This window comes from Ischnura elegans, chromosome 12, assembly GCF_921293095.1.
Source record: "Ischnura elegans chromosome 12, ioIscEleg1.1, whole genome shotgun sequence".
Lineage (NCBI taxonomy): Eukaryota > Metazoa > Arthropoda > Insecta > Odonata > Coenagrionidae > Ischnura > Ischnura elegans.
This window is the reverse complement of record NC_060257.1, coordinates 4,020,557-4,048,193: the sequence shown is the minus strand read 5'-3', so window position 1 is coordinate 4,048,193 and position 27,637 is coordinate 4,020,557. Positions and strand designations below refer to the sequence as shown.

Below are 27,637 nucleotides of genomic sequence, written 5' to 3'. Positions count from 1 at the left end.
AAATAAAATACAACAGTCGCGGTCACAATTCAGACTCCAAAACCCTTGAGCCAAATTTGAATCGGCTGGTCAACAATGGGCCTCAACCGTCCGTTGGCTAGCTCGCTATAAATATCCGGCGTAGACCAAGCTCGGAATTCAGTCTCAGCCCTGAAGACGATGAGTGAGGTACTCATTGAAACGTTGGCCTTAAAAAGCCTGACCCGGTGCTTAACCCGAGAAGATTTTATTCATTCGATTTGCCGGGAAAAACTACGATCATTTAAGAAAATTATAATTTCCCCATTTCTTTAGGCAGGAGCTAATCCAGACATTTGTTGAGGGAAGGGGTGGAAACAAACTAAATTGCTACATACTGTTTTACCATAAAATTTAAAAATACATAGGTACATATAAAATTTTTGGGAGGTTCTATCTAGCCACCTATGCGCACTGCACTGAAAAATAATCCCTCACCTGTATTCCTCGGCATTTTTGTCCACCTCAAAGTCGGGATTCTCAAAGAGAGCCTTGAATCGAGTGTCGGCAAGCAAGTTGCTGCCTGGCTTCACCTTCTTCCCCTCCTCCAGCTTCACTTTCCTCTTGTTATCCTCATCCATCAATTTCAACGCCAACTCTTTGTTCACTTGCGGAAGTTTCTGCAGAAAATAGAAAAGTCAATACATATACATCACAAGAACATCATATCTGAGCACATATAAAGTTTTCAGGCCTGATACTGTAGAATTCTCACTTATAAATAAATTAAAATTTACCGACAAATTTAAACAAATACTTCAATTCCACGACCCATTTCAATACATTTTAAACAATATCCAGGCGACTTCTTCTCAAAACATTTCTTTCAATTACTGTGGAGGGTAAACAAGTAGAGGAAGAGAATAAATAGAGGAAATATCGAAAAAGCTTTTGAAATAAAAGCACAACATAATAAAAACACACCCAGAAAATTCCGGCTGCTGGGCCAAAGTGTCAGGGGCACTCAATGAGGTGTTTTGAGAACTAACTGACACAAAATGCACTGAATCCAACAGCGGGAAATTGACAAATTTGTAATTAATTAAAATGATATCCAAAGATGACAAAAACACAGAAAAGTTTAAGGAAACAACCTCTTTATACACGACTTATGGTTTTCCTGGCGAGTGAGTTTGATGAAACCCTCTAGGGAATATTTGGTTTGATGCTGACATTTTGGCAGCTGACTCCACTGTCCTCCTCTTAAAGGCACTCATTCTCAGTGGAAAACAGCAACGTCAGCCATTGACATGTTAGCATGGAGCTATCACAAACCAAGCCGATGAGAGTTTCATCCAAGTCACTTTTTGTCTATAAAGAAGTGGTTTTGATTCAACAACCAAAAAAATACAACCATAGGAGAGTGCACGTCCTCTTCTTCAGCAAGGAAATTGACGAGGTTATATGAATACAAAGAGGACAAGGGTGTACCCAAGGCCCTCTGCACACAAGCCTACTTACAAAGGGAGACCACGAAACTTGCTCCTCCTTTTTCAATGCCGTATTTTTTATGGCCTTCGGAATGGTGAACACATCCCTGAACTAGTAGTGGTTCCGTTGAATGGGCCTTAGTTTGGCTGTAATTAATTAATTTTCATGCGGTACTTTTCACAAGCCGCGTATACAAGTTCCATAATGTCCATCTGCAGGCGGGTCAGGTGGGGTAGTGGTTAGCGTTTACGGCTACCACCCAGGGGACCAAGGTTCGGGGCTCCGTGATGGCTGTATATTTTGCTGTCTTCATTGTGATCATACGGCGTCAACTTTTTCGTTTATTTTAATTGCGACAAGCATAGACGTGAGACTATTTTTTATCATCATAATGGCGTTTAGGTATTTAAGCAGTGTCATTTCAAAAATGGAGAGAAACATGGAGAGAAACTAGCAAGGGTTGGAGTTCGCCAAAATGTTAATTTTTTCATTGCTTATACTGATCAACTTCTACATTAAAAATGAAAACCACTCCTGCGAGAGCACATGCCATTAAAGGCTGGCAGCAATCAACAACATACATACAGACATAATTAATAATAACACAAAACGATTATAAAAATGCCATATTTCTTGAACACTTGTAATAGGGAAGTGCACTAGTGTTTCAAATGCACCAAACACATTTCTTAAATTAGAGTTCAGAATAACATAATGTCGTAAAACCACAGTTTAAATCCTAATAGTGAATACTTTATTCGAGATGACCGTCTGAAATATGGAAAAATTCAAAGGCCGCGAAAACGGGTGTCCATGTTGAATATTGGCCGTGACGTCACAAGGCAGTAGCAGAAGGCAGCTTCTACACCGTTTAGTTCTACCACTATTATTGCATAGAAAAATTACAGAATTTGAGGGTATCCGTTTTTTGCTGTCATAAAATATCTTCAGAATATATATGTGGCTGCTTCTCTTTTGAGTAAACAACTTCATCATTGCGTAATATATTAATATTCATTTACGTGTCAACTTCAAGTTTGGAAAGAGTAGTACGAATAGCACATTGAATCTTTAATAAATGCATGATGGCATTTATTTTTCGCTGGGTATATTTTGACACAATGCCGTTTATCATGCCAAAACTTATTTTGTAAGAACCGAGTCAAACTAATAAACCTATTTCAGACGTTTGCTGCAAGACTTATTCGTTGCATATGTATTCACGCCGGCCGGAACGTTCGCCCTTCGCAACTAGAATCATGGGATGTTAGCCTTATTTCCGAGCTGGCTGGTTGTTGCAATGGTTCGCTGTCCAGGATGGGTTCAAGAAAATATAATCTTGGTTGGGAGAAGGAAAATTCCAACGATTTATAAATGGTATACCAAACTTTGATGTATTCATGGTTACTGAATAAGGAGGACAGGTTCAACGCTCCATAGAAATGCGAGACGTTAAGGCTAACAAGGGGAGACCGCGTACCTTGCTCCATCTTTTTCAATTAGGGCGTTAGTTAGGCTGTAATTAATTAATTTTCATGCGTTACTTGTTACAAGTTATGTATATAAATTTAAAATGTCCACAATATCGTAATGGGTCGGTTGGGGTAGTGGTAGCGTGCACGATTCTCAAGATAGATCTCACCCGAAGGACCGAGGTTCAAGACTGCGTCATGGCATTATTTTTTGTTGTCTTCATTGTGATCATACGGCATCAAGTTTATCATTAATTATAATTGCAGCAATCATTGACATAAGACAATTTTTTATCATCATTATGGCGTTTAGGTATTTTAGCAGTGTCATTACAAACGCAGAGATACGATGACTACAAGGGTTGGTGTGCGCTAAAATGTTAATTTTTTCTTTGCTTATACTGACCAACTTCCACATTAAAAATGAAAACCACTCTTGCAAGAGCATATACCATTAAAGGCTCGCGGCAAGCAACAATATGCGTACAGGCATAATTAATAAGAACACAAAGCGAATATAAAATGCCATATATCTCGAACACTTGTAATTCACATTACTCCAAAGGGAGTTTACTTACTCAGTACATACCTCAGTAACTTGTACTCAGTACCTACCAGTTTACCTCAGTAGCAGTGCTAAAAGAACCATTCTGAAATATAATTTCAACTAACAAATAGGATGAAATAAAAGTTGATAACCCTGGACCGGGCGCGCTGGCGTATCAAATACGTCAGTCTTTGAAAACCAAGGATTTCGACATTGTACGTACATTCTGGGCTATAATGGTCTCGTGTATTCTTACTATGTACTTTGACTGCCTATATTGCGAGTTTTCAAAGTTCGAGGTATTGTAGCTAATTTTTTGGATCAGCAAGATATGAACCCGTCACCAGTGGAGTACAAATTACGCCGCGCGACCTGCCGTGTACCTTAATATCTGTATCACCTATAAATGTACTAATTTCAACAAATAAAGATTAACTTTAACAAAAATCATTTGTTACCATATATGCACATATCATGGGCAAAGTACGCATTTTGCCCGGTCGTGTAAAAAAACAGTCGGGTCATAATTCTTTAACCAAACTACTTTCAGTTTATAAATTACGTAGGTCTACGCGGAAGATGCTATATTTTGACTCAGCACACTTTCTGATGTGACTGAGGTACCTATTAAGTAAATTATTATAATATAAATATCAATTTGATCTTACAATACCTTCAAATGATCTTCAAAACAGAATATCATCGATAGGTAAGAGTCAGGAGCAGCCTTGAACCATTTATTCCGTATAGCTTGTGCTTAAGGCACAGCAATGAATATCTTCTCCAGGCTTTTTTTTCGTCGTCGAGATGAAATTTGGAACAAAAAATCATTTATAATTCTATTTTGAATTCATGCTTTCGGTACTAGACGACATTTTAAGGAAGCGAACTCCACCGATTCCCGGAAACTCTCGCCGCGCTAAAGAAGGCGACGGAATTCAGCGATACTCCACTGGTGACTACTGCCTTGTGACGTCACATCTCAATCAAGATGGAGGCACTGTGTTTCAGCGCAACATGAAATTTTCCGGCTTTCAAAACGTTTTAAAGTGCATACCCCAGATGCAGAAAATAAAAGTGACTCTACTAATGTTTCTTTTTTAGGCTAAACTTTCAAATTCAGCAATAAAAAAAAATTAGTGCACTTCCCTATTCAATTTATCCAAAGAGAGTTCACTAACACAGTACCTATGTGCTAAAACAACCATCTTGAAATATAATTACCATTAATAAATAGGATGAAATAAAAGTTGATGACCCTGGACCGGGCGTGCTGGCGTATAAAATATGTCAATCTTCGAAAACCAAGGATTGCAACATCATACGTACATTCTGGGCTATAATGGCCTCAAGTATTCCTACAATATACTTTGATTGTCTATATTGCAAGTTTTCAAAGTTCGAGGTGTTGTAGCTAACTTTTTTAGATCAGCAAGAGGAACCCGTCACACGTGGCGTATAAATTACGCCGCACGACCGGCCGTGTACCATCTGTGTACCTTTATATCTGTATCACCTATAAATGTACAAGATTTTACTAATTTCTACAAATAAAGATTAATTTAACAAAAATCGAATGTTATCATATATGCACATGACATGGGCAAAGTACGCCATTCGCCCGGTTGTGTAGAAATAACAGTCGTGCCTGCTAGAGGGTTAAAAGCAACAATTACACCAAATGTGTAAGATTTCACTTTTTCCTGGCGTATGATGGCGGTGAATTCTTCTCGGGTTTCTATCCGGGTGAGCTCCATCTCCATCGCTGCCGATGTTTCGATAGAATCCTTTTCTATCGTCATCAGGGCCGATGATGCCAGTAGGAAAGTGCCAGGTTTATATATCCTTGGTCGTTTCTTTATGGAAGATTTTGAGGAGCATGCGCTCAACTCGGCTCCCCTCCGGCCAAAATACTTTTATCGCTACGTGGACGATACCTTTGTCATCTGGCCACATGGGGTTGACACCCTGAAGCCTTTTTTTGGACCACATGAACAGCCGACATCCGAGCATCCAATTCACCATGGAATCGGAGAAAGAAGGAAGATTGCCATTCCTTGACATATTGGTGCAAAGGAAAGAAGATGGGAGTTTGAGCCATAGGGTTTATAGAAAGTCGACTCACACCGACTTATACTTAAACGCAAGAAGACACCACCATCCAGCACAACGATCAGCGGTTCTTTCATCTTTATTACATAGAGCCAAAGTCATTTCCGACCAACAAAGCCTTCCTGCAGAACTCGGACATCTGAAGAAGACATTCCGTGGAAATGGTTATAGCTCGAGAGAAATCTCCATGGCCCTGAAAAGGGCCTATGAAGGAAAAAGGAAGACACATGAAAAAGAGCGGAAACCGGTGGCCAAGGCATACCTGCCGTACGTCTCTACGGTATCTGGCAAGATTTTGCGCATTCTTCATAAACACAACATACGGACAGTGCATCTGCCTCACAAAAAACTAAGACAAGTCTTAGTCTGTGCCAAAGACCCTGCAGGACTGAAATTGCCTGATGTCTATAGCATACCATGCGAGTGTGGTGAGGAGTATATCGGTGAAACGGGAATAACGATCGAGACCCGAATCAAAGAGCATAAGCGTCATCTCCGGCTGTGCCAACCAGCGAAATCGGCGGTTGCGGAGCACGCCATCAATCTCGACGCGATTCGCTGGGAAAACACCAAAATTCTCTGCCACTCCAGCGGCTACTGGGATCGCCTCACCAAGGAGGCAATTGAAATACGACTCTCCAAGAAAAACTTCAACAGAGACGAGGGTTTCAACTTAAGTAAGGCATGGAACCCGATTTTGAAAGTGGCGGGAAAAGCGCACTCTTTCTCTGCCAATCAGAACGACCCAACATAACGACCGAGGATATATAAACCTGGCACTTTCCTACTGGCATCATCGGCCCTGATGACGATAGAAAAGGATTCTATCGAAACGTCGGCAGCGATGGAGATGGAGCTCACCCGGATGGAAACCCGAGAAGAATTCACCGACACCAAATGTATCTTGTGCTCGCCGCTTCCCAAAATCTTCCGTAGCCCTTCCAATATAATAACAAGATGCCCACCAACAAATGTCATTTCTTCGAAAAAACAGCCACTGTTTTAGCCCCCCCGCTAATCTTTCGGAATGTGTTTGAGGAGAGTAGAAAGTGGAGCCTTCACTTCTCCGCGCTGGAAATGACACTGCTTAAATACCTAAACACCATTATGACGATAAAAAATAGTCTCACGTCTATGCTTGTCGCAATTAAAATAAACGAAAAAGTTGACGCCGTATGATCACAATGAAGACAACAAAATATACAGCCATCACGGAGCCCCGAACCCTGGTCCCCTGGGTGGTAGCCGTAAACGCTAACCACCACCCCACCTGACCCGCCTGTTGGGTGGTGCGATATCATGGAACTATAGGCGGCTTAGGAAAAGTACCGCATGAAAATTAATTAATTACAGCCAAACTAAGGCCCATTCAACGGAACCACTACTAGTTCAGGGATGTGTTCACCATTCCGAAGGCCATAAAAAATACGGCATTGAAAAAGGAGGAGCAAGTTTCTTGGTCTCCCCTTGTTAGTTACGGTACCAGTAAGCCAGTCACAAACATGTATCAAGTGTGGTATGTATATAATTTTCTTTTAAAATATAAAATTAACTTTAAAATGAACATTTAATTTCAGTTCACATACTACAGAGAATAAATCACCTTTAAATGGCACATTTCAAGTTCTACAATAGATTTGCAGGGGTAGACTAAATACAGTAGAACCTCGCTTTTACGCCCCAGCAATTTACGTTCTCCCTCAATTTGCGACATTTTCGTCGAGTCCCAATGATTTAAGCATCTTTACAATGTCAAGTCTTCCCCGCATTTACGCTGACGAAATTTCAAATGACCCGCTATTTACACCAGGCCGCCATAGGGAACACGGCGGATAGCGCACCGTAATCAAGAAGAAAGAGTTTTAGAGATCGGAGGCAGGGATAACCTTTTTGCAAGAAGGTTGCAAATATAGGAAAGGAAGTTGTATTTACAACCTCCTTGCCTTTTTGGCATACCTGTCAGCAGCTATCATTAATACGGCCTCTTTGAACTACTACAATAATTCCTTCTTCATCTGTTTCTGACCACTATCGTGGGATTTCCTGAGACAGGTTGTTTGCAAAGGTTAAATTTCTTTTTAAGTATTGTAGGTTTTCCACTTCACTTGTAAGCATCGTAGTTACAAATATAGACGCTATGTTTATACTCGTATTCTCCTTCGCGTATATTATTACCAAGTTCTTCGATTAATTTAAAATCGTTTTAATCCTAATTTCCTTTTCCCTGCTTTTTTTCGTGACAGCGTCAATAAACGCAAATAAAATATGGAATGGCCTAGAAATGAGACGGGAAAACTTTTTCAATCGAAAATAAAATAAAAATGTTGGGAAGAGTTGACTCGCATGTATAGGTTCACGCGTTTCCCTTGCCAAAGAACTTTGGATTCCAGTGTCCACATAAAACACTGTTATTGAAACTCGCAAAGACATAGAAACCAGTTCAGTGGATTGCGGACCCATTGCAAAGAGGTGAAAATATGTTAAGTACTCGAAATATGATAGACTAGAAGGAATTTTAAAAGAATGGTTTCAGTGCACCAGGTCCTCGAACATACCCATCAGCAGAGTTATTTTGAAGGAAAAAGCGCAACATGTGGCAATGAGGCTGGGAATTGAAGACTTCAAGGCTTCAAAGGGATGGTTAAGCAGGTTTAAGACTAGGCATAATGTTGTATACAAAACAATTTGTGGTGAGTCCAATAGTGTTGTTCCCCAAACAGTAGCAAAGTGGAAGGAACATTGTTTAAGTGAGCATATAGAAGGGTATGCTCCAAAAGACATTTTCAATTTTGATGAGACGGGCCTTTTTTTCAATACACTTCCCCATAAGACTTTAAGAGTTTAGAGGTGAATCTTGCCATGGTGGGAAGCATAGCAATGTGCATTTAACAGTACATATTGTGAGGTGCTAATGCTAATGGTAGTGAAAAGTTAAGGCCATTTGTCATTGGAAAATCCAAAAATCCCAGATGTTTTAAAAATATCAAGACAAGTGAGGAGGATGATGATGATACAGAAATGCCAAAAGAAAGAGCAATCAATGCTATATCTGCTGTAAGTGCACTAAGGCTACATTTACCAACTGTTGCAGGAAATGAGAGAGAATTAGAGGTGTTGGACATCATAGAAAAAAAAAGGATAAATAATTTGCACAAATAAAATGACCAATCAAACAAAGATAATGGAATATTTCCAGAAGAAGGCTAATTAAAAGAACATATTGTAATGGTGCTTCTTTTTCATCACTGAATTCATCCCAGAATATTTAATTTAAACTCTGTGATATAAAATTATTTGCTTTCAATTTTAAGAAGACTTTTTGAGAGTTAAGGTTGATAAGTATTGTTTTTAATTAAATGTTAAATGGATTTTAAGTCAAATATTTTTTTTAGTTTGTCCAAAGATTAAAATATTTTTACTTTAAAAGATTTTTTAAATTTTATGGAGTTAATGGAATATGTTTATCCGTTTTACTTATTTATCAGCAATTATCTGTGTTAAAGGATCTCTTTCAGAAGACTGATGTTTTGTATGATCTACCTCACTGAGAGTTCAGTACTAGTAAAGAATTTTTTGTTATCATAATTAAAGGTTTTATACTTGCTATTCATTTAGAACATGATCCATATGAAAAATAGAACATTTAACTATATTTAAAGGGGTTATTTTCCATAAAGTTGTGCCTAACCTCGATTTTACACTTTCCCGCGATTTACACTTTTTTTCCTTGTCCCACTCAAAAGTGTAAAGGAGGGGTTTTACTGTATATGATTAAGAGTTTTGGCTCCTTCAAAGAATTCTGTTTTCTGAAATTGAGCTATTTTTAATCATAATTTGACAAGAGTTTAATTATTTACATGCATGGAAATAAATTATATTAAATACTGATTATATTTTAAGCTATTTCATAAATGTAGTGTTAATTAAATTTTTAAGTAACTCTAACGCATTTGGGATCACCAAGAAAGGAATACATTTCAGAAGATTTGAATCAGAATAGGAATTTGTAAAAATTTGTGCAGAAACCAACATAACATAAATCATAGGAATTATTTCTAAACAAATGCATAAGAAGCAATGTAGTTATGAAAAAGAATCGATCAATAAGTGCCAGCAATTCCAAACAAAAGTGATAAAATGCACAATTTTCAAGTAATCTTACCTTCACCTGCACTCTGTTCTTCCTTTCAAGGTCTATATGCTCCTTTATCTTTTGTTTCTTGTACCGATCAAAGGCGAATGGGTCAGCTATTGATAATGCTTTCCTATAAAGTCTAACATCCATGAAGAAGCCATGCATGTATGCTCTCAGTAGATTGGTACCTTAAATGATGACAAATTGATGAGGAAAATGGAACACCAATATTAAGGTATAAACTAAGTAAACATTTAAATACATAAATGAAAAAAGGGGTGAATAATTTATTGCCGGTGATGTGGAATTCACTTACAAGGCAATGCAGAATTACTAAAAGTGATTTGATTGGAACATGGTACAGATATTGTAATTACCTTGGAAAATATGAGAAATCTAAAGCATAGATTATGCTATAAGGGCCTAGGCATGCCTACACAAGGTTCGGTGGTAACCACATGTAATTGCAAAAATAACTTCAAAATGCAGAGCAATCTTACAGGAAATCTAAAATTGTATCTTAAAGATCCAAGAGAATAAAAAATAGACCCAAGAGAATAAAAAATAGACACAAGCTATTACTTTCAAATAAATTGCAATGTTCCCATTGAATCATTTTCTTGATGCCCCATGGCAAGTCAAATCAAATCTCAATCGTTTTTATTTCCAGTCCCTGACATGAATTTTTGTTACGATCAGATTGCAGCACGAAACAATCAGTCTATATGAATCATTTTCTATTTTCCATTACCTTTTTCTTATTAATCACTTTCGAAACTTGAGAATGAAAGTCATTAATATGAAATTAAACGATTGAGGCTCCGTAATAAACAAAGCAAAACAAACGAAATGATGAAAGTATGAAAAAATGTTGTGTATTTTTCAAGCATCCGCCTCAGGGTCCCCCCTTCCCCCCCCTAAATCCGCCTATGTCCAGCAATGTAAGTTGATGATAAAATTACCATCAAAAATGATGGCCAACTTACCAAGTAAATGGGTTAGACCAAGTTCTTCCAATTCCTTGCGTGTAACAAACTTATAATCATCATACACAACATCAGAAATGTTCTCTTCCATTTCTTCCGTCAAATTGTCCAAGAAGCAACACCATTTCGGAGCAGGTCCCAAACTCTACGGGAGCACAGATATTGAAATCACTTAAAGTTCAACAACAGTACAGAGCATGATAGAGAGTAAACAAGCACATAGGGGAAAGGTTAACTCACTGGAATGTAGTAGGTTAGGATTTTTGGGTTTTCATTGGCGATGAAGATCATTCCTGTCTCAGGAACATGCTGCAGTGAATTAAACTCCACGTCCGATTCAATTGAAGTGAAGAGTTTACCCTGAGAAATAGAAAAACCAAGAGTGAAAAATTAGAAAGAAAGGAATTGTCATGGAAAATGATCGCTGATATTTAAGAACATTGAAACTGGCCAATAATATAAAAAAGAAAAGTACCAATTATACCGTATTTGCACGAATCTAAGACGAGGTTTTTTTCCCTCCTAACTCCTGCAAAAAAGACGGTTCGTCTTACAATCGAATGCAAAATTCTCGACGTCAATCGGGTTGCATAATATACTTCGGAAAAAATTACGGATACCTGTTTGCCACCTGATAGCTAAACAATGAAAAATCAACGTCAAAAATAGCTGAACAGTAATTTAGCTTATTTAATTTTGCGTTCAAGTAAAAAAAAAAAACATATTCCATTTTTAGGCAGGCAAAAATTCGGTGCGTTCCGATCAGTCGCCGGGTGCACTTCTGCCGTGTCCGCGAGATTGCCTACTTTAGCCTGGGTTCGGCTCCATTCAAGTTAAACCTTGATCAACTCACAAAATGTTCGTGTGATTGGTTACAATTTACCTAAATAGTAACGTTAAAGTCTCAATGCCGTCGCGGGATAAACTGCTACAAAGTCGTCGCATTTTTCTCAGAGCAACGGTAAGAAGGCAACATGATTTGCCTCTGTGTAGAGAGATCGATTCAGTTGTAATTCCGTGCCTTTGAGAATATTACAATGGCAGAGAAAAGAGGTCACTACACTGCCGCTTTCGAAAGAAAAGTTATTCAGTGGAATCCCGATCTATCGTTCCCGCATTCATCGTTTTCTCGCATTCATCGTTTGCAGTTTCTGGTCCCAAATAAAGTTCCATATAGAAAATGTAATTTTTTCCCGCATCTATCGTTCCCGGAAGTATCGTTTTCCCGTATTGATGGTTTGAAGATCAAGGTCTCGACGAAAAATTATTCCCGCATCCATCATTTGACGAAAATGAGACGAAATGACTACGTGTCATTTATGGCTAATAACAACAGGCACACAGATTGATTCTTCCCCAGGAGATGGAACTACCATAAGGAGAAGCTCAATGCCATGGGAAAGTAACATTAGCGCATTTCCCAAGATCCGTTATCCCCCTCCATTCAGCACTCTCCTCCCCCCTCTGACGCTTTCCTCTTCTCCAAAATCAAACAAAAGGTCCCAGCTCTTTCAGGGATTGAATTACAAAGACCTTAGCACTGAAAGAAAATATCAAGTTACAGGAGACTCATAAAATCGTGTTTCACCCATCCCTCTTTCTCCCCCACTGACCTATTTCTGCCTACCTGCTCCGAAGTTCCCCATTTCTAGAGGTCAACTGCTGCATGAGTCATCTATTACTCCAAAAGGTGTCTAAAAATGACTTACGGCAATTGATATTACACCTTTATTGGATTGAAATATTAGTAATGTGCGCGTAATTAAAAAAAGAATAAGACCAAACAGGACGCATTTCTGACTTTATTTAAGCATTTTACGCAAGGAAATAAATGTCAAAATACGAGGGAGACTTAGCATTCTGGCAAAACTCGATATCCTCGCAGCTGAGCTTCTCGGAAGTTGATGCGGTATTTTTTTCCGAAAACATATATCAAGTTACAATTTATGAGTTATGCTATAAATCTCCATTGTCACAGACAAAGGGATATTTTCTCAGGATATTTGGTTTCTCCCTGCCAGCAATTCTAATTCATTTGCCCTTCTGGCGCTACGCTAATTAGAAAAGAATGGGTATCTTTACGACAAAATATTTCATGGCGCAGTCATATGGTCATGCTTCACCCTCTGCAGTATGCTCTGCATAAGCCATGCGCGATAGCATCAGTTCCGAACTTCACCTCGCACGAGTGGTTCCCTACTTTCCAGGGTGGCTTGACTTCAAACCACCAAGTGTTTTCCGCGTGAGTTTAATAAAGTCAGGTTTCATTTTCACTAGTTTTATTCGTCTTCGGACCATGGCCCCTTCAAAGAAACTATTGAGAACTTTAAGAGATGGACTGAAAATAATTGAACATGAAGAAAAGAATCCGGGCTAGAAGCGCGTTAATATTGCAGAACGCCTTGGGTTGTCCGCTAGCACATGACGGTAGGGGTGGGGTAGAGCGAGCTACCTGGTAAAAACAAGTAGAGAGATGAAGCCGAGGATCCAGGTGGGCGTGCTGCTGACTATTAAAACTACATTGTTCACGTTTTCCACACTGCCTCAATTATATTAAAAATATATTTATTAGACAGGAACTATTCAAATAAGAGACTATTTTTGGCCTTTTTGATCCATCTCACAACCAATCACTGCGCCGGCGAAAGCGGTTGTTTTAGGCACAAAATGCACATTGCTCTCGTGAATATGTTTACTGGAAATGGCGCTCGATGGTTAAGAATTTTTACATCAGACAGAAATCCATAATAGCGTAAATGCCGACTGGAGAAACATTTTTTAGCAAGGTGTCGTGTTTTTTATGATATTTGAAAGAGATATTAGTCGAATCAGCAATATGACCTAACTGTTTCGATAAAGTACCTACTAGTATTCCTGTAATTCGCTAAAATCTTGTTTGAATCCTTTAATGAATATCATAATTACGCACCAAAATCCTGAGTTTCTTGGGACAGGCAACCTAGCCAAACATCACCGCATTGATGGTTTTCCCGCATTCATCATTTATTCGTATCGTTATTAGGAAAAAAATATTTTCCCTAGTGCAGTTCCAAAAAAGGGGGGGTCGTCTTAGAATCGTGTTCGTCTTAGATTCTTGCAAATATGATATTTCAACTTTGTGATTGCTCACATCGACAACTATTTATTTTCTTGTAGGGTTGTGGTGATGAGAGTGTGGTGAAGGTGTAATGCCTATTTTAATATGTATAGCAATGGTATGGAGTGGGAAAAAAGACTGAAGCCCTCGAATGAGGGTTTGCATAAAAACTGAAACATTATCAAGACCAAGTATTACTGTAGACCCTATTAATAACAAAATTCTAGGGTCCCATAAAGTATCAAATTCCTTATTGTGAAGCTCATTTTCTATGATTTAGCAGCTTATATTAAATAAGTTTCAATGAATCCCACAAAATCATTAACACCAAATGCATTCTTCGAATTGACTAGTACATACACTGTAATTAAAAATAATTACGTACAGTGAGTCCTCGTTCTACGTCACCCCGTTTAACGTCATTTCGCGATAACGTCACGAAAATTTTGAGACCGTCATTCGTTTATCGCACCTTTGCTTCGCGATAACGTCAGGTCTGGTCAGGTCTTTTAAATTTCGCGCGAGAAAAAATGCAAAGCGGCGGGCGTTGCAGGTTGTTCGTTTTGTGGGCGGTAATACAGTCAGTCTAAACGAAGTGTAAAACGGTGTGTTTATTGTCAATTTCAATTACGTTTATAGAAAATTTTCTGCAAAATGAATTCTTAGGTAGGTGCGCAAATGTTAAGTGCGTAAATGTCAAGTAAAGTTTTAGCAAATTTTACTTGACATAACGGTTTTCTGGAACCTGAAAAGTGATTTCTAGGAATTTTTCCGGGTAGAACTCGGAGTATTTGTCGTCACTTTTTCGCCGTGTTCTCAATATCTTGGTTCCTGTAACTGCGACGATGTTTCAGCGATGATGATGCCCAGGCGATGATGCCCAGGTGACCGAAGCCGAAAAAACAAACGCGGGAAGATACAAAAATGGAGAAGGATGTACGTCGCTGCTGGTATTGCCGTCAATGAAGACAGGGACTCGTGTTTATGCCATAGTTTGGCATTCCCATCGTAAGAAATGGCCCAAATATGATACGCTAAAATTTTTTCGCGTAGGAATTGTGAGGTCTAGGAGCCGATATTCACTTTTTACATTGTTTCTTATGGGACATTGTGCTTCGATTAACATCATTTCGTTTAACGTCACATTTTTCAGGAACGGTAAGTGACGTTAAACGAGGACTCACTGTATAAAGATATCAGCTTTTCAATTATCAGCAGATTTTCAATGTATTGGATGGATTCATTGCATCAATGTTCAAAGAGGTTAATACTAGTGATGGGTCGGTTCGATTCCTCGATTCTCGACCAAGAACCGGAATCGAAAACGAGTACTTGCCTAGGTGAAAAATCGATTCCGATTCCAGTAGTACTTCAAACAACAAAATATACGACCGCGTTTCCAACAGTAATTCGAATTTTTGAGCCACGTAATCGTAATAACAAAACACATATCTTCTAGGGATGGGCGAGTACTCGAAAATTTTCGAATCTCGATCGTCGAAAGTTTCGCAAAAAACTCGATCGTCTTCCTACCCGGCGCACACTGGTCCGAAATTGGAAAAAGCTGGAATAAAGTCCAAAATAACCTTTTTGGGGATAGAGACTTGAAACTCAGCGTAAATACTCATAAATCATTACCAGATATAGATATATATGCCATTTTACATAAATACGACCCTTTAGTGAGATACAGAGGCCCAAACATGACCAATTTTTCAATGCCACACGAGATATCGTTTTTCCTCAAAAAATCTTTGAATTTATCCAAGTGGTTTTGCGTTGGTATGAGTTTTATGGAATAAAAAAACGCAATATTCCTTTGATCTGGTGCTTTTCTTATACTTTCAATGACTTTTGAAGATTTTGGCTCTCATCGGTCTGGTTTTACAACGCAAAATGGCTGACCCGTTTTCGCATGAAATTTGACATAAAGTAGACATTATCTTTCGTTTACGAAAAATATAACTCGGAAAATTTGAACCACAATATAAAGTAGAGATTTCTAAAGAGTACTAATTAGAAATCTTGGAAAAAAAAGTTTGCAACTAAGGAAATAAGAGCGATTTTTCAATCGCGCGTCGAGGCTGTGCTACACGCCGCGGAACTCTAAGGCTCGGTAACTGAGGCTGATTTTTCAAGTTTTTTAAAACATTAGTCTTCAAAATCGTCATTTAAAGCATTGATAATCGTCTTCATTGACTTAAAACACTAAAATGAGGATGTTAAAAAGGATTATGTATAGATCGACTGGAACATTTAGCGCATTACTCGAGTGAAAATACTAAGGATTGGATATTTTTCGAAACCATCCCACGCATAAGAAATATACCTCGGGTATTGATGTAAAGTGAAGAGATTTAGTCAGCATGCTTAAGAGAGAGAAAAATGAACTGTTTCCGCGAAAGACAAAAACTGATACCCTTTTTCCCTTTCCACCTTCGCCGAGGTGAGTCGCGCAGAAGGGGGAGTTTTCACACCACAAGGCTCTTTTTTGTTGCTGCGTCCGTCCGATGTGATATTCATTTGTAGCGTTTAGTTTCTTTCTTGAACTTAAAAAAGCAAGAGATTTTAAGGTTGATTAAATAACGTGAGAAGTATAGAATTTTTTTGGCTCTACAAAACTAAAGTTTAGTTCTATAGTTCGTTCGCTTCGTCCACTTGAATTCCATGAAGATTCAAGTTCCAAAAAAATCGTTGATATTATTTTTAATAAAAATTCCAAAGTCTCAGAAATCTTGCAATTTTGGTGGGAAAGTACTTGCCCAATAACACACATGTGTAGCAAAAGGCAATTTTCTGCAGGCAGTAATACTGTAACATGGAGACGTCAAAACCTGCTGGCTGAGCATGTAGAATAATTGTTTTTTCTGCTTGAGAATTTGAAAGGGCCAAATATTACATGATTCATATACGTAGTATGCAATCTTTATTACAGCTATGAAAATTTGTGTACTCAGGGCTCTCCCTTGTAGTTTGGATACATATTATGAGTGCCAATATTCTAAAGTAATACCCATCATGTAACACCACTTTGCAGGTATGTTCTGTTTTGAAATTTAGCTATTATATTTGAATTACATAGTGCTTATAAGCATATAAAGTATGTAGTGCATATAAATATGAAAGATGCTTTTGTCAACTGACTCTTTCACGGAGTAATATTTTTAAAAGTGGTTTTCTTGTTGCCTGGAATTAAGTGATATTTTTCTTGGAGCCAATGGCACCAGAATCGATGGAATCGGTATCGGTAGAATCGGAATCGAAATGTCAGAATCGGAATCGGGATCGGAATCGATAAAATTTTGGAATCGACCCATCACTAGTTAATACCCAATCCTTATCGACTATAATGTGACAAAAATGTTATTTCTATGGAAGAAGCTTGTCTATCAGTTGTTTTCTAGGGTATAGATAGCATCTAGGCATATTTTTTGTGGTGCGAAGTGTCACTAGGGTACTCTCTACTGGTCTCTCTGATCTATATTTGCGTTCCTATGAAAATCTTATCCCCAAAGTAAACTATTTCCTCCACACGTCACTACCAGGGGCGCAGCCAGGAATTAAGGCTGGGAGGAGGGGGGGGGGGGGGTTGGGGTTTAGGTGCACTAATACCGGGATGTGTGGGGGTATGGAATACCCACCAGAATAAGCCGTAGGTGCGAGATTATTAAATTGCGGAATTTTAAGATAAATGGTTCAAAATGGTGAGTTTTACGGCTTTCTGAGGGATATTTTATTAATCCTTACACTATTTTATTCTATTAGTAATATCAATCCAATTAAGTAAAATGGCTTAAACTTTAAAACTTCTCTGAGCTCTGGGGGGGTTTTAACCCACAAAACCTCGCTGCACCACTGACCTCCACCACAATCTGCAGTTTAAATGAGAAATAACTTAAGTATGACCTTGCTTGTAAACGTGAAATTTTGTTGTCACAAAGCTCCCCTGTACAATTTCCATGTAAATTTTGTTGGGACTGCAGAAATACAGCAAAATTCATTATCCATGCATTCGCTAAATCTCATTCCTACTGTACTTAATTGATGCAAAAAATACAGACCAACTTCGAGAAAATGAATATTATTATAGTGGTCAAGGCTCTGAAATCATTAATCTTAATGTTTAGTTCTGCTTGCTCACCGTTTCAGAATGCCATATTTTCAGAATATTGGCATCCATTGACATGACCATACTCCCTGACGAGTCGAATTCTCCCGAAGGCCCTCCGTGGTGAAATGCAATTGAGCGCATGGGGATGCCGTACATGTGGTCCTTCACCAGTCGTGGTTTGGAGGACCTCAGGTCATAGAGGAGAACCTGGCCCGATGCGGAACCAACGCCCAGCGTGAGAGGGCCGTCAAACTCCATGCATGTGACAGAGGGCAAGACGGGCCCATACAGACTGGGGGTCCTCCTGCCAAGAAATCACATTTCATGTAGCTGAATACATACATATATCAAATTGATACAGGAAGACCAAAGGCTTAGAGTGCAGGGAAGATGAGCCTTGATGTGATGAATAACATATTGAGAGGCTTCGCTTTGCAGAACCACATAACCATTGAGCTGCAAGGGAGCATTTGCATTTCGTCACACACTCGTGAGGTACAACATTTTTTGATGACATCATTTAAGATACAGAATGCATTAGCTAAATAAACACAAATGAATTCCTAGGACTCCACAGATACACCTTTGGTACTTTTTTCTTAGATTCATTCTCTATTTTACTCATTGTTACACGATACATTAACATTGTACGAGTTTATGTCTAAATGCATGAACCGTGAATGAACACAAAAATGCACTGTGCAACCACCCAACTCGTGCGAATACATGAACAGAAAATTGAATCAGTTCTAATTTTTATTCATGCCTTCGTACAAGTTCCATTCTGATCCATAAAAGTCATTCACGCATAACTTGTCCATGTTAATATATCATGCAAAGAGGCGTAACCTATATTTTTCCAATTGTATTTTCTAAGAACACAGTAATTTGGCTTAGCTTGACATCTTATGAAATAATACCAGTACAAGTAATGTCTCTTTTTAACCCAAAACTACTCATTTATGAAAACGCATTCCGATGTCAGGACTTTAATTGTGATTTGCTTTACATGAAGGTTTTGGCCATCCACATCAGTGGCGTCAGATAGGCTGACTTGGTTTTAGGGGAACAAATCAGATTCTAATAGCACACCACGCTGGGTGATGATGGAAAAACACAAAAAAAACCCTGAGATTGTTAATAATAGAAACCTCTCAGAATTAATTAACAATACACGAATTTAATAAATTAGAAGTGTAAAAGTTAAAACAATTATATAATTAGTGTATGGGGCTTATTACGTAAGTCATAACTCCGGAGCTATGGAGCTATAAGAGTTATGATGGCTGCCATAGCTCAATTTGCGATTACAGTAGTCAAAATAACTCCGATAGGAGTTGCGAACTGGAGCTATCTCGGGGCTGGAATAACGCAGGCTTCTGACCCGTCCCAATGATAACTCCAGCCCGATTTCCTTCGCTTCTCAACTGTCATTTGTTGATTTCTGCCGTCGGAAGGTCGGAATCTGAAGGATTTGGCAATGGATGGACCAATAAACATATATTTGGGGAAGGATGATGAGGGTGTTTGCGGAGTATGTAAGAAGAAGGAGGCATCTGACATTAGAAATTAGACGAATAAGGGGTTCCCACTATCCGATCGAATAATATGAAGACCATTTTCGAATGTTATTCAGAGTGTCGAAAGACATTTTTCAATATCTCTGCCGGTCTCTGGGACCCACACTAAGGAAACGCAGAATATCTGGACTAAGCGTGGAAAAACAGATAAATATTATTAAAGAATTTTCATTATACCACTATGGGCGTGTGTAATGTAGAATCTTCTTATTCTGCGTCTCAGATATTCTGCATTTCCTTCCTTACTGCGTGTAGTGAATTTTCCGAATTTTCCATAGCCACTGTAGCTCCGCATTCTTTCGGAGACTTCTCGTAACTCCTGCCGGTACGTAATAGGATTGGAGCTACAAATCAAAACAAATCCGGGCGGAGTTACAGATAGCTCTAGCTCCGAGTCAAAGTTACGTAATAGGCCCCTATTTCAACTAAGTAGGATTGCAGTGATACTAATTTTTTTATCTTTAGCATAATTGGGGGGTAATTCCAATTATTACACCACAGTTATGCCAATGATTCACATAATACTAAATTATTTAGAGAAAGACAAGAGACAAAGATTGAACAGTGGCAGTGGCGGATACAGAGAAAATTCAAGGGGGGGGCGCAAAAGACATCTTGAGTTACCTTTACTTTTATCGCAATAAAAAATAATCAAGTCACATGCAGAGCTTCAGAAATTTTAACTAAAGTGATTTAACACACATTCAAGACAATGCAATCTTATGATATAAAAAAGTTAAAATTATGGTTCTGCTATGTTTGGCAATACGGGTGGCCCCGCAAAGGGGGGGCGTGCGCCCCCTGCGACCCCCATCTGTATCCGCCACTGAACAGTGGTCATACTTACTCCGTTCCACTGGCAATACACGGAAGTGCGACATCCAGTATGCCAACTCTGGAGCGAGACCTCGGATCCCAGGCTTCAACCTTTCCCTCTGCAGTTCCGAACAGGATCAAGTGGTGGTGGTCACTCTTCTTCACCACATTTATCTCACTGGCTTCCGTTTGCAAGGGCGCCAAAAACTGACCCCTTTCCAGGTTAAGCCTGTACGCCTCATGGCTGAAAATACATCATCAAGAAGAGCGAATCAGAGTTGGCATTCGAAAACTACAATTAAATTTTCACTCGATATAATTGATTCAAGAAAACATCGATTACCTAGCACCAACGAGGTACAAATCACAGGTTGTGTCGTGATAAGTCATGTCACGTCCGAACTTGGGAATCCTAAGGCGGCAATATCTACCATGGGCAGCATGAAACTCCACATAACGATCACAGTGAAGAAACACTAACTGAAAATTGAAAGTGAAAGTCAAAACCAACGTTCATATCTTGGCTGTAATCAATGAATATACAAATACGGCTCACCTTGCTGTAGTCTTCCGATAGAATTTCGAATGTGACTACTTCTGAATCAAAGCACCTCTCAAATTTCATTGAGAGATTGTTCACATCGTAACACCTCACCCTGGGCTTATATATTCCTGTGGCAAGAATGTATTGCCCATCATGGGATACTTTGATTGAAGTGCTAACTCCCGGCATTTCAAAATCTTGAATGAGTTCAATTCTCCGCCGGACATCTGAAAACGAAAGTGATATTCATGCACATCGATACTTCCTTCGAAAATAGGGTCAGTCCGCACAGCACAAAAACATGAACCGAGATTTCGGGCATTTCATTTGTGACGGATTCGTTATCGTACTCCACTTTAATGTATTCAGAACGCATTGAAATTAAAATCATATTTACAGAAATATTTGACTTACCGACATCCTTTTTAAGTAATGCTCGTCTCTTCCTGTCGGACAGCCACTGAAAAACGTTCAGAAAATTACTACCCACGAGCTATGAACGAGTTAGTAACTACTTACATCGAAAAATCACACGAATATTACCTCAGGTAACGATTTTCCAGCACTTAAATTATATATTTTCACATTATTTGGGTCGGAAACCTGCATTTTTACTCTCTACTATCAACTGAATTTTGTAAACATTATCACATGTGCGAAACAAACGAATTTCGTAGTTCATTTGTGTTGTCCAGCGTTTCGTACTTCATTTTTCACCTTTGATCCATTCCGCCGCCAAACTCAAATCGTGGAATAGTAAGAACCGAGTACTCGTGATAGCTATTACACTTTTAAATGCACAAACTGTGCACTAATTCCATTAAATAAACCTTAAAAATTATCATAAAGGTTAGAATTTAGGTACAGTACCGCGAAGTTTAAAAATATAGAGAATTTTCTTCATTTTGTACATGCTTTTTGAAGGCCTTTATAAAAAATAGTTTATAATCCGTAATCTACAGGAACAAAAATGAACGTATTTTCATATTATCTTGTTATAGTCTTCAAATAACTCAGATTACTAAGAAATATTTACATAATGCCGGGTGATGCAAGGCAGACCCAAGTCTTCTCACAGCCGCAATAGGGTAGTTACCCTCATCAAAGAAAACGAAAGGCATTGATTGCGATTCGTTACCCATCATTAGTGTATTCATAATATACAAATTATTTTGTTTTAGAAATACCGGTTTAGACGAATGACAATGGTCAATTTTATTCTCATTTGAAAAAGGCCAGATTGGCGACCATGCGATGCTACTCCACGTGACGTCACAGGGACCTAGTTTCTATAGGAGAAGATAGGAGTTATACATCGTCTGAGGTTACCAATGCATGCACGAGGCACAGAGCTCAGGGAAACATGTCTTATTAATCACCTATTAAAACTGGCTAAGGTTGGAAAGTTTTCTTCGTTTGATAAGGTATTAATAATCCTTATGTAAGCCAAGCGCTACCAGCTAGCAGGGTACTCGGCTACATGCTAGTATCCTGCGTCGTATCAGCGCTCAAAGCCTCGATCAAGGTCACCTCACATGGCGGCAGCGGGAGTCAGAAAGACGTACCAGGTGCTTTTCCCAGCATTCATACTTAGCCGTCGCGTTTTCGCGCGCTTGAAAATTTTCACTTTTCATTTAATCGCGAAAAATATAAATCGTCATTTAAAAATCTAGAAGTGTGAAATACGTACTTTAGGAGTAATTATCTTTCGATTTAGGCAATAAAAAAATAAAATGAAACCACCCTATTGTGATCGAGTAGATTTAAGTTCCTTCCACATACTCCTCACTGATATCACGCAAGAGAAGATAAACTATGTTAAGATTCCCTTTGTATACCGTTTATTTCACGAGCAGAATCTTTATGCGCCGGTTCCCCTCTGCTTGCCGCGTATTCGAAGTGCAGACTGACGATTGCGATGCAGCGCCAAGTAGCACCTCCATTTCACTTACCCATTCATCCGAAAGTATTCCCACAGCATGCGTGATCAACAACAGCTTCTTCCGGGCTGTTCTACAAATGTCTTAATTGCTTCGGGCTGAGATACCTTCGTCGGGCGACTTTAATCAATCACCCTCCAAGCACTTACAAATACCTTTCATTGGCGGGCACTCCCAAAACCCCAAAAGGTGTTTGTCAACATCTGCTCGCCCTTCCTTCCTTCTCGGTCGTGCATTATAGCCTCAGGTGTCACGATGAGTCTTTTGAATCACTTTATCTCCCCATGTAGCCTTGGGCGCCACATTGGTCGTCTGCCTAATGGAAGATTTTCCGCCGCCATCATCAGTGTGGACAGTAGCGGATACAGAAAAAACTCAAGGGCGGTGGGCGCAAAAAAGTTTAAGAAAGTTTTAATTAAAGTTCACTTCAACCCATCACAATCTCCTTTCATTAATTTGCGCCGTAATGTCGGAATCGTGATTGAGGAGTCCGTTGGTCCGTATCCTCCACGTGCCTTGGTCACATAATGGGCCAAGGATAGTACCTACGTAATATTTGGTTATCGAAGAACATTAGCTTTTTTTAAATTGTATGAAAGTGAAGTGATGGAAGATAATCTTGGGCCGGGGATATTAGATTCGGAAATAAAGAGAGCACTTCATGATATGAAGACTAGGAAAGCAGTAGGCGTGGACAATATCCCGTGTGAGCTTCTAAAGAATCTAGGGAAGGAAGGTAAGAAAAGGTTTTTCGAACTAGTACGCAGGGTCTAAGAGGAGGGATGTTGGCCGGAGGAAGACGGTTTTAATTCCGCTACCGAAAAAGAAGAAAGCTGTGGAATGCGGTGATAACAGGACTATTAGCCTAATATCGCACGCGGCGAAAATGGTACTAAGGATATTGAACAGACGAATGGAGGCGAGGGCAAACGAGTATTTGGGCGAAGATCAGTTTGGTTTCAGAAAAGGGAAGTCAACTCGTGATGCAATAGCAGTAATGAGGTCCATCGTCGAGAGGAACCTAGAATATGAGCAGGGCGTGTATGTCTGCTTTATGGATTTTGAAGAAGCTTTTGATAGAGTGAACTGGGTAATGTTATTGGATATTCTCAAGAGAATAGGTGTACATTGGAGGGATAGACGACTGATTCGTAATCTGTATATGGCCCAGACTGCGCAAGTGAGCTGGTAGCGGACGGAGAATCTGGGTGGACAAGCATTGGCCGAGGTGTGAGGCAAGGCTGTCCTCTATCGCCGCTGCTCTTTAACATGTACGCTGAAGAGATGGTAAGGGAAGCGTGGGATGAGTTAGAAGCTGGAATAAAAGTGGGAGAAATGATGTTCAAATCAGTGAGATTCGCGGATGATCAGGCGCTGATTAGCCAGTCAGCGAGGGGGCTTCAGGCTCTAGTGGATGCGTTATACGAGCGTTGCGAGGAGTATGGGATGAGAATTAATCACAAGAAAACTAAGGTGATGCGGTTTTGTAAAGCATCACGAGCGAGGAATGTGAGACTTAAGATAAAAATGGGTGGTGAAAAACTTGAACAGGTTGAGCAGTTCAACTATTTAGGCAGTACGTTAGAGGAAAACGGATACAGTAGTAAGGACATTAAGAAGAGAATTGCATTAGCAAAGGAGGCGTTCATGAACAGGAAGGAGCTTCTTAGAGGATCGTTATGTAAGAGTTTAAAGAAAAGGTTAGTGAAGAGTTTGATTTGGAGTGTAGCTCTCTACGGTGCGGAAACGTGGACACTGAGGAAAGAAGACGAGAGAAGATTGGAGACATTCGAGATGTGGGTATGGAGAAGAATGGAGAGGGTGAAATGGACGGAGAGGAAAAGGAACGACGAAGTGCTGGATATGGTTGGCGAGGAGAGGCAGCTTTTAGATGAGATACGCAAGAGACAGAAGGTTTGGATGGAGTTAGTGCTTAGCGGTGAAGGGATGTTGAAAATGGTGTTGGAGGGTAGAATGTTGGGGAAACGAGGGAGGGGAAGGAAAAGAATAGGATTTTTAGATAGATTGAAAGAGAGTAGGCCTTACAGTGAATTGAAGAAGGTAGCGCTGGAAGGAAAGGGTGGCTCCCAGGTCACTACTTTAGTACTCCATGGAAACCTACCTTAATCGGTAGAATACTGTAATAATAATAGCTATACCTTCCAATCTCACTTTGGACTCACAATAGATGAGAGTAACAATGAGGAGACGGATATTATAATAATTAGAGTAGTGTAGTGAAATAGATGCTAATGCACTCCACAAAATATTTTTAAGAATAAAATCCCCTCAAAAAACAATTTTTTAAGTTGTACATGAGTATGATATTACTTGATCGAAGATCTGAACACTGAGAAAACAATCAGAAAGGCTAACAATAACATTTAGAAATATTTATTGTTTGCATCTTAACTTTGAAAACACAGCAGTTTTTTCATCTAATGCAGTTCTGCTCAGGGCTCGATTTAGGGTGTTGGTGGCCCATTGTGGTGGGGGGTCCACTGTTTCAGGGTGTTGCAATCTGTAACGTAATAACAGGAATTGCAAAGAACACTATTATCCATTTATTAACGTCTTTGTTGACGACTACAAGTGAAACAAGAAACAACCCAGCTTCACTTGGAATTCCCTCATGCATGATCCGGCTCCAGTGACGGCTCGTGAGTCAAATGCTGGGAGGGACACACTCCACCAGGGGGTCAACATTTTTGAATATTTTGTGCATTGTACTGAACGTTTAAGACAATCTAGAGACCATTATGACTCCCTAATGTTAAAAAAAAATCACCGACACTAAAACACTAACCATCACTAACTCGATTAACTCAACTACAACTAGGCCTATTAACATAAAAACAATTTACACATAATAAGTCAATTGGTCACCAAAAAAGGTATTTTGTAATACTGCCACACCAAGATTATACGGCCGCCGGTCGGCGCGGCGATGTCAACTCACTGGATACGTCGCTCTGCGCATGCTCGGGCGACGTCCCAAGACTTCCATAAGGCACAAGCGCACAAGCTTGGACGCGTCATAGCACCAGCAGCCCCCACCACTAACACTCTTCATATGACTGCATGGTGATAGATTGGGACGTTTTGGCCAGCGCCCCGCGGCTACAAATGCGAACTTTTCGCGCTATTGTTGCGTGTTTTTCCTATATTTTCTATGTATTCGATTGAAAAAAAAACACTTTGGATAATTAGATGTATAATTATAATTGAATGGGCATTTAATTTTTTTTCCTTTTTCAAATCGTTGGGATGGGCGGCGTCCGAGAGTCCTTATGGCCAAGCCGCTACTTTCCGGCCCTGGTTCAGCAAAAGGAGTACAACAATTACTGCAAAACTGAGCAAACGAGTAAAACTATGTGCAATATTACTGCGAGCCACAAAGTTACTTTCTTACGTACGCTTTTGGCTGCAATACACATACCACCGGCGGGGAGAAGACATTCCAGAGGTTTTGTTCCACCGCCCCCTCCCCCGATAGTATCTCCTGCCATGTTCATCAACCACAAAATTGAAATCCCATGAGCGCCACAGTGACTGAGGCCGCAAAGGGATGGAACTCGACTCGACTGGGCGAAGACCCAAAGCGGGAGCCCGACGCGTTCCTACAGCCCACGGGTCCCATTTGACTGGACGCGATTAAAACATAAAAGGCCCCATTAGCCGTTCTCGGAGATAAGACTCGTGTGTGTAGACCTAGGTGTAAAGAGTTACTTAATATCACGTCCACAGCCATCGCAGTGACTAACGATCATGTTGAACTACCTATTGCGATCATAATTCCATCTCATGGACTTGAGAATCCTCGGTTCGCCATCTACTTCTAATATTGAGTCGACCCCATTGTGTGCCGCTGTGAGGAATGGTATTTTGTCCATAGCTTCATATTACCTTAAGCAATGCTCTCGAAGGGAAGACGTGCTCTCTACTCCGTACGAAGCCGTCATGAATAATCGCCCAGCATTTATACGCGCGGTCAACGTGTACAACCCGTCCTTCTTGTTGTATTGTATATGGAATAAAGCGCCTGTGAACTGAGGTAATGTGCAAACGCGTGGAAGAGGCTGTGTCTTTGGAATTTGGCGTGACGCAATTCAGAGTTGAGGGTGGAGAAAATTTCGGATCGGAGCGAAGTCATTCAGTAAAGAGCTCAGTTTGCTGGATAGCGATGCAATGAGAGTGTTGAATTTTGTTCCAGAGTGCTGTGTGTTATCCTCAATGTGAAATAATTACTTCTCATAGTAGGGAGGCTGTGATTTGTGCGTCTGAAACACATAAATTGCTCGCTGCGCATTTTGAAGAAGTTCATACTCTGTGTGAAGGAATATAAAATCTCAATTTGGAAATCACACGGTCAGCGCATGGCACAGTGTTAATTAAGTGTGTTCAATGGTGATTGTGTGGAAGCATATTGTGGTGATGGTGTTACATGGTGTTTCATGTGGAGTTGTCATGTGAGGGACATAAGAGGAATAACAATCATTGGATCTTAAGATTTGGATTCATTCTCGTGGGAAGAGGCAAAAGGCTAAAAATAAAAGGTAAAATATCAACTAATGACAGTCTTTACCTTTTCTAAGTAATCTTATCTTCATCTATACAGTTGCATTGGCTTTATTAATAGAGCTCGTTGTACAACAGCACCAAGCCACGGTTCTATTTAAGCAGTTGTAATAGTTATTGTAATACTCCCTTTCCACCAACAATTTCTTTCATACTTTATAAGCATTTTTAAAATTCATAAATTAACACCAATTCAAATATAGAGTATTATGGGGCATTCTTTTTCAAAATTGATTATCATAACCATCCATGTATTGATCTTGCACATCA

The 27,637-nt window shown here is 39.5% G+C and overlaps 1 protein-coding gene across 1 annotated transcript in view; it reads right to left on the bottom strand.

The window, feature by feature from the left end:
• LOC124169331 (nucleolar protein 10) overlaps nucleotides 1-21,531 on the bottom strand; it is a 39,214-nt gene extending 17,683 nt beyond the window's left edge. Inside the window, exons 1-10 of the mRNA XM_046547914.1 lie at nucleotides 21,393-21,531; nucleotides 21,264-21,309; nucleotides 20,862-21,076; nucleotides 20,649-20,785; nucleotides 20,337-20,549; nucleotides 17,940-18,213; nucleotides 10,942-11,061; nucleotides 10,702-10,846; nucleotides 9,743-9,903; nucleotides 457-638 (exon numbers count right to left, since the gene is read on the bottom strand). Coding sequence (XP_046403870.1) covers nucleotides 457-638; nucleotides 9,743-9,903; nucleotides 10,702-10,846; nucleotides 10,942-11,061; nucleotides 17,940-18,213; nucleotides 20,337-20,549; nucleotides 20,649-20,785; nucleotides 20,862-21,076; nucleotides 21,264-21,309; nucleotides 21,393-21,458 — 1,559 coding nt within the window. The 5' untranslated portion in view covers nucleotides 21,459-21,531. The remainder of the gene's footprint in view (nucleotides 1-456; nucleotides 639-9,742; nucleotides 9,904-10,701; nucleotides 10,847-10,941; nucleotides 11,062-17,939; nucleotides 18,214-20,336; nucleotides 20,550-20,648; nucleotides 20,786-20,861; nucleotides 21,077-21,263; nucleotides 21,310-21,392) is intronic.
• Between the last annotated feature and the right edge of the window lie 6,106 nt (nucleotides 21,532-27,637).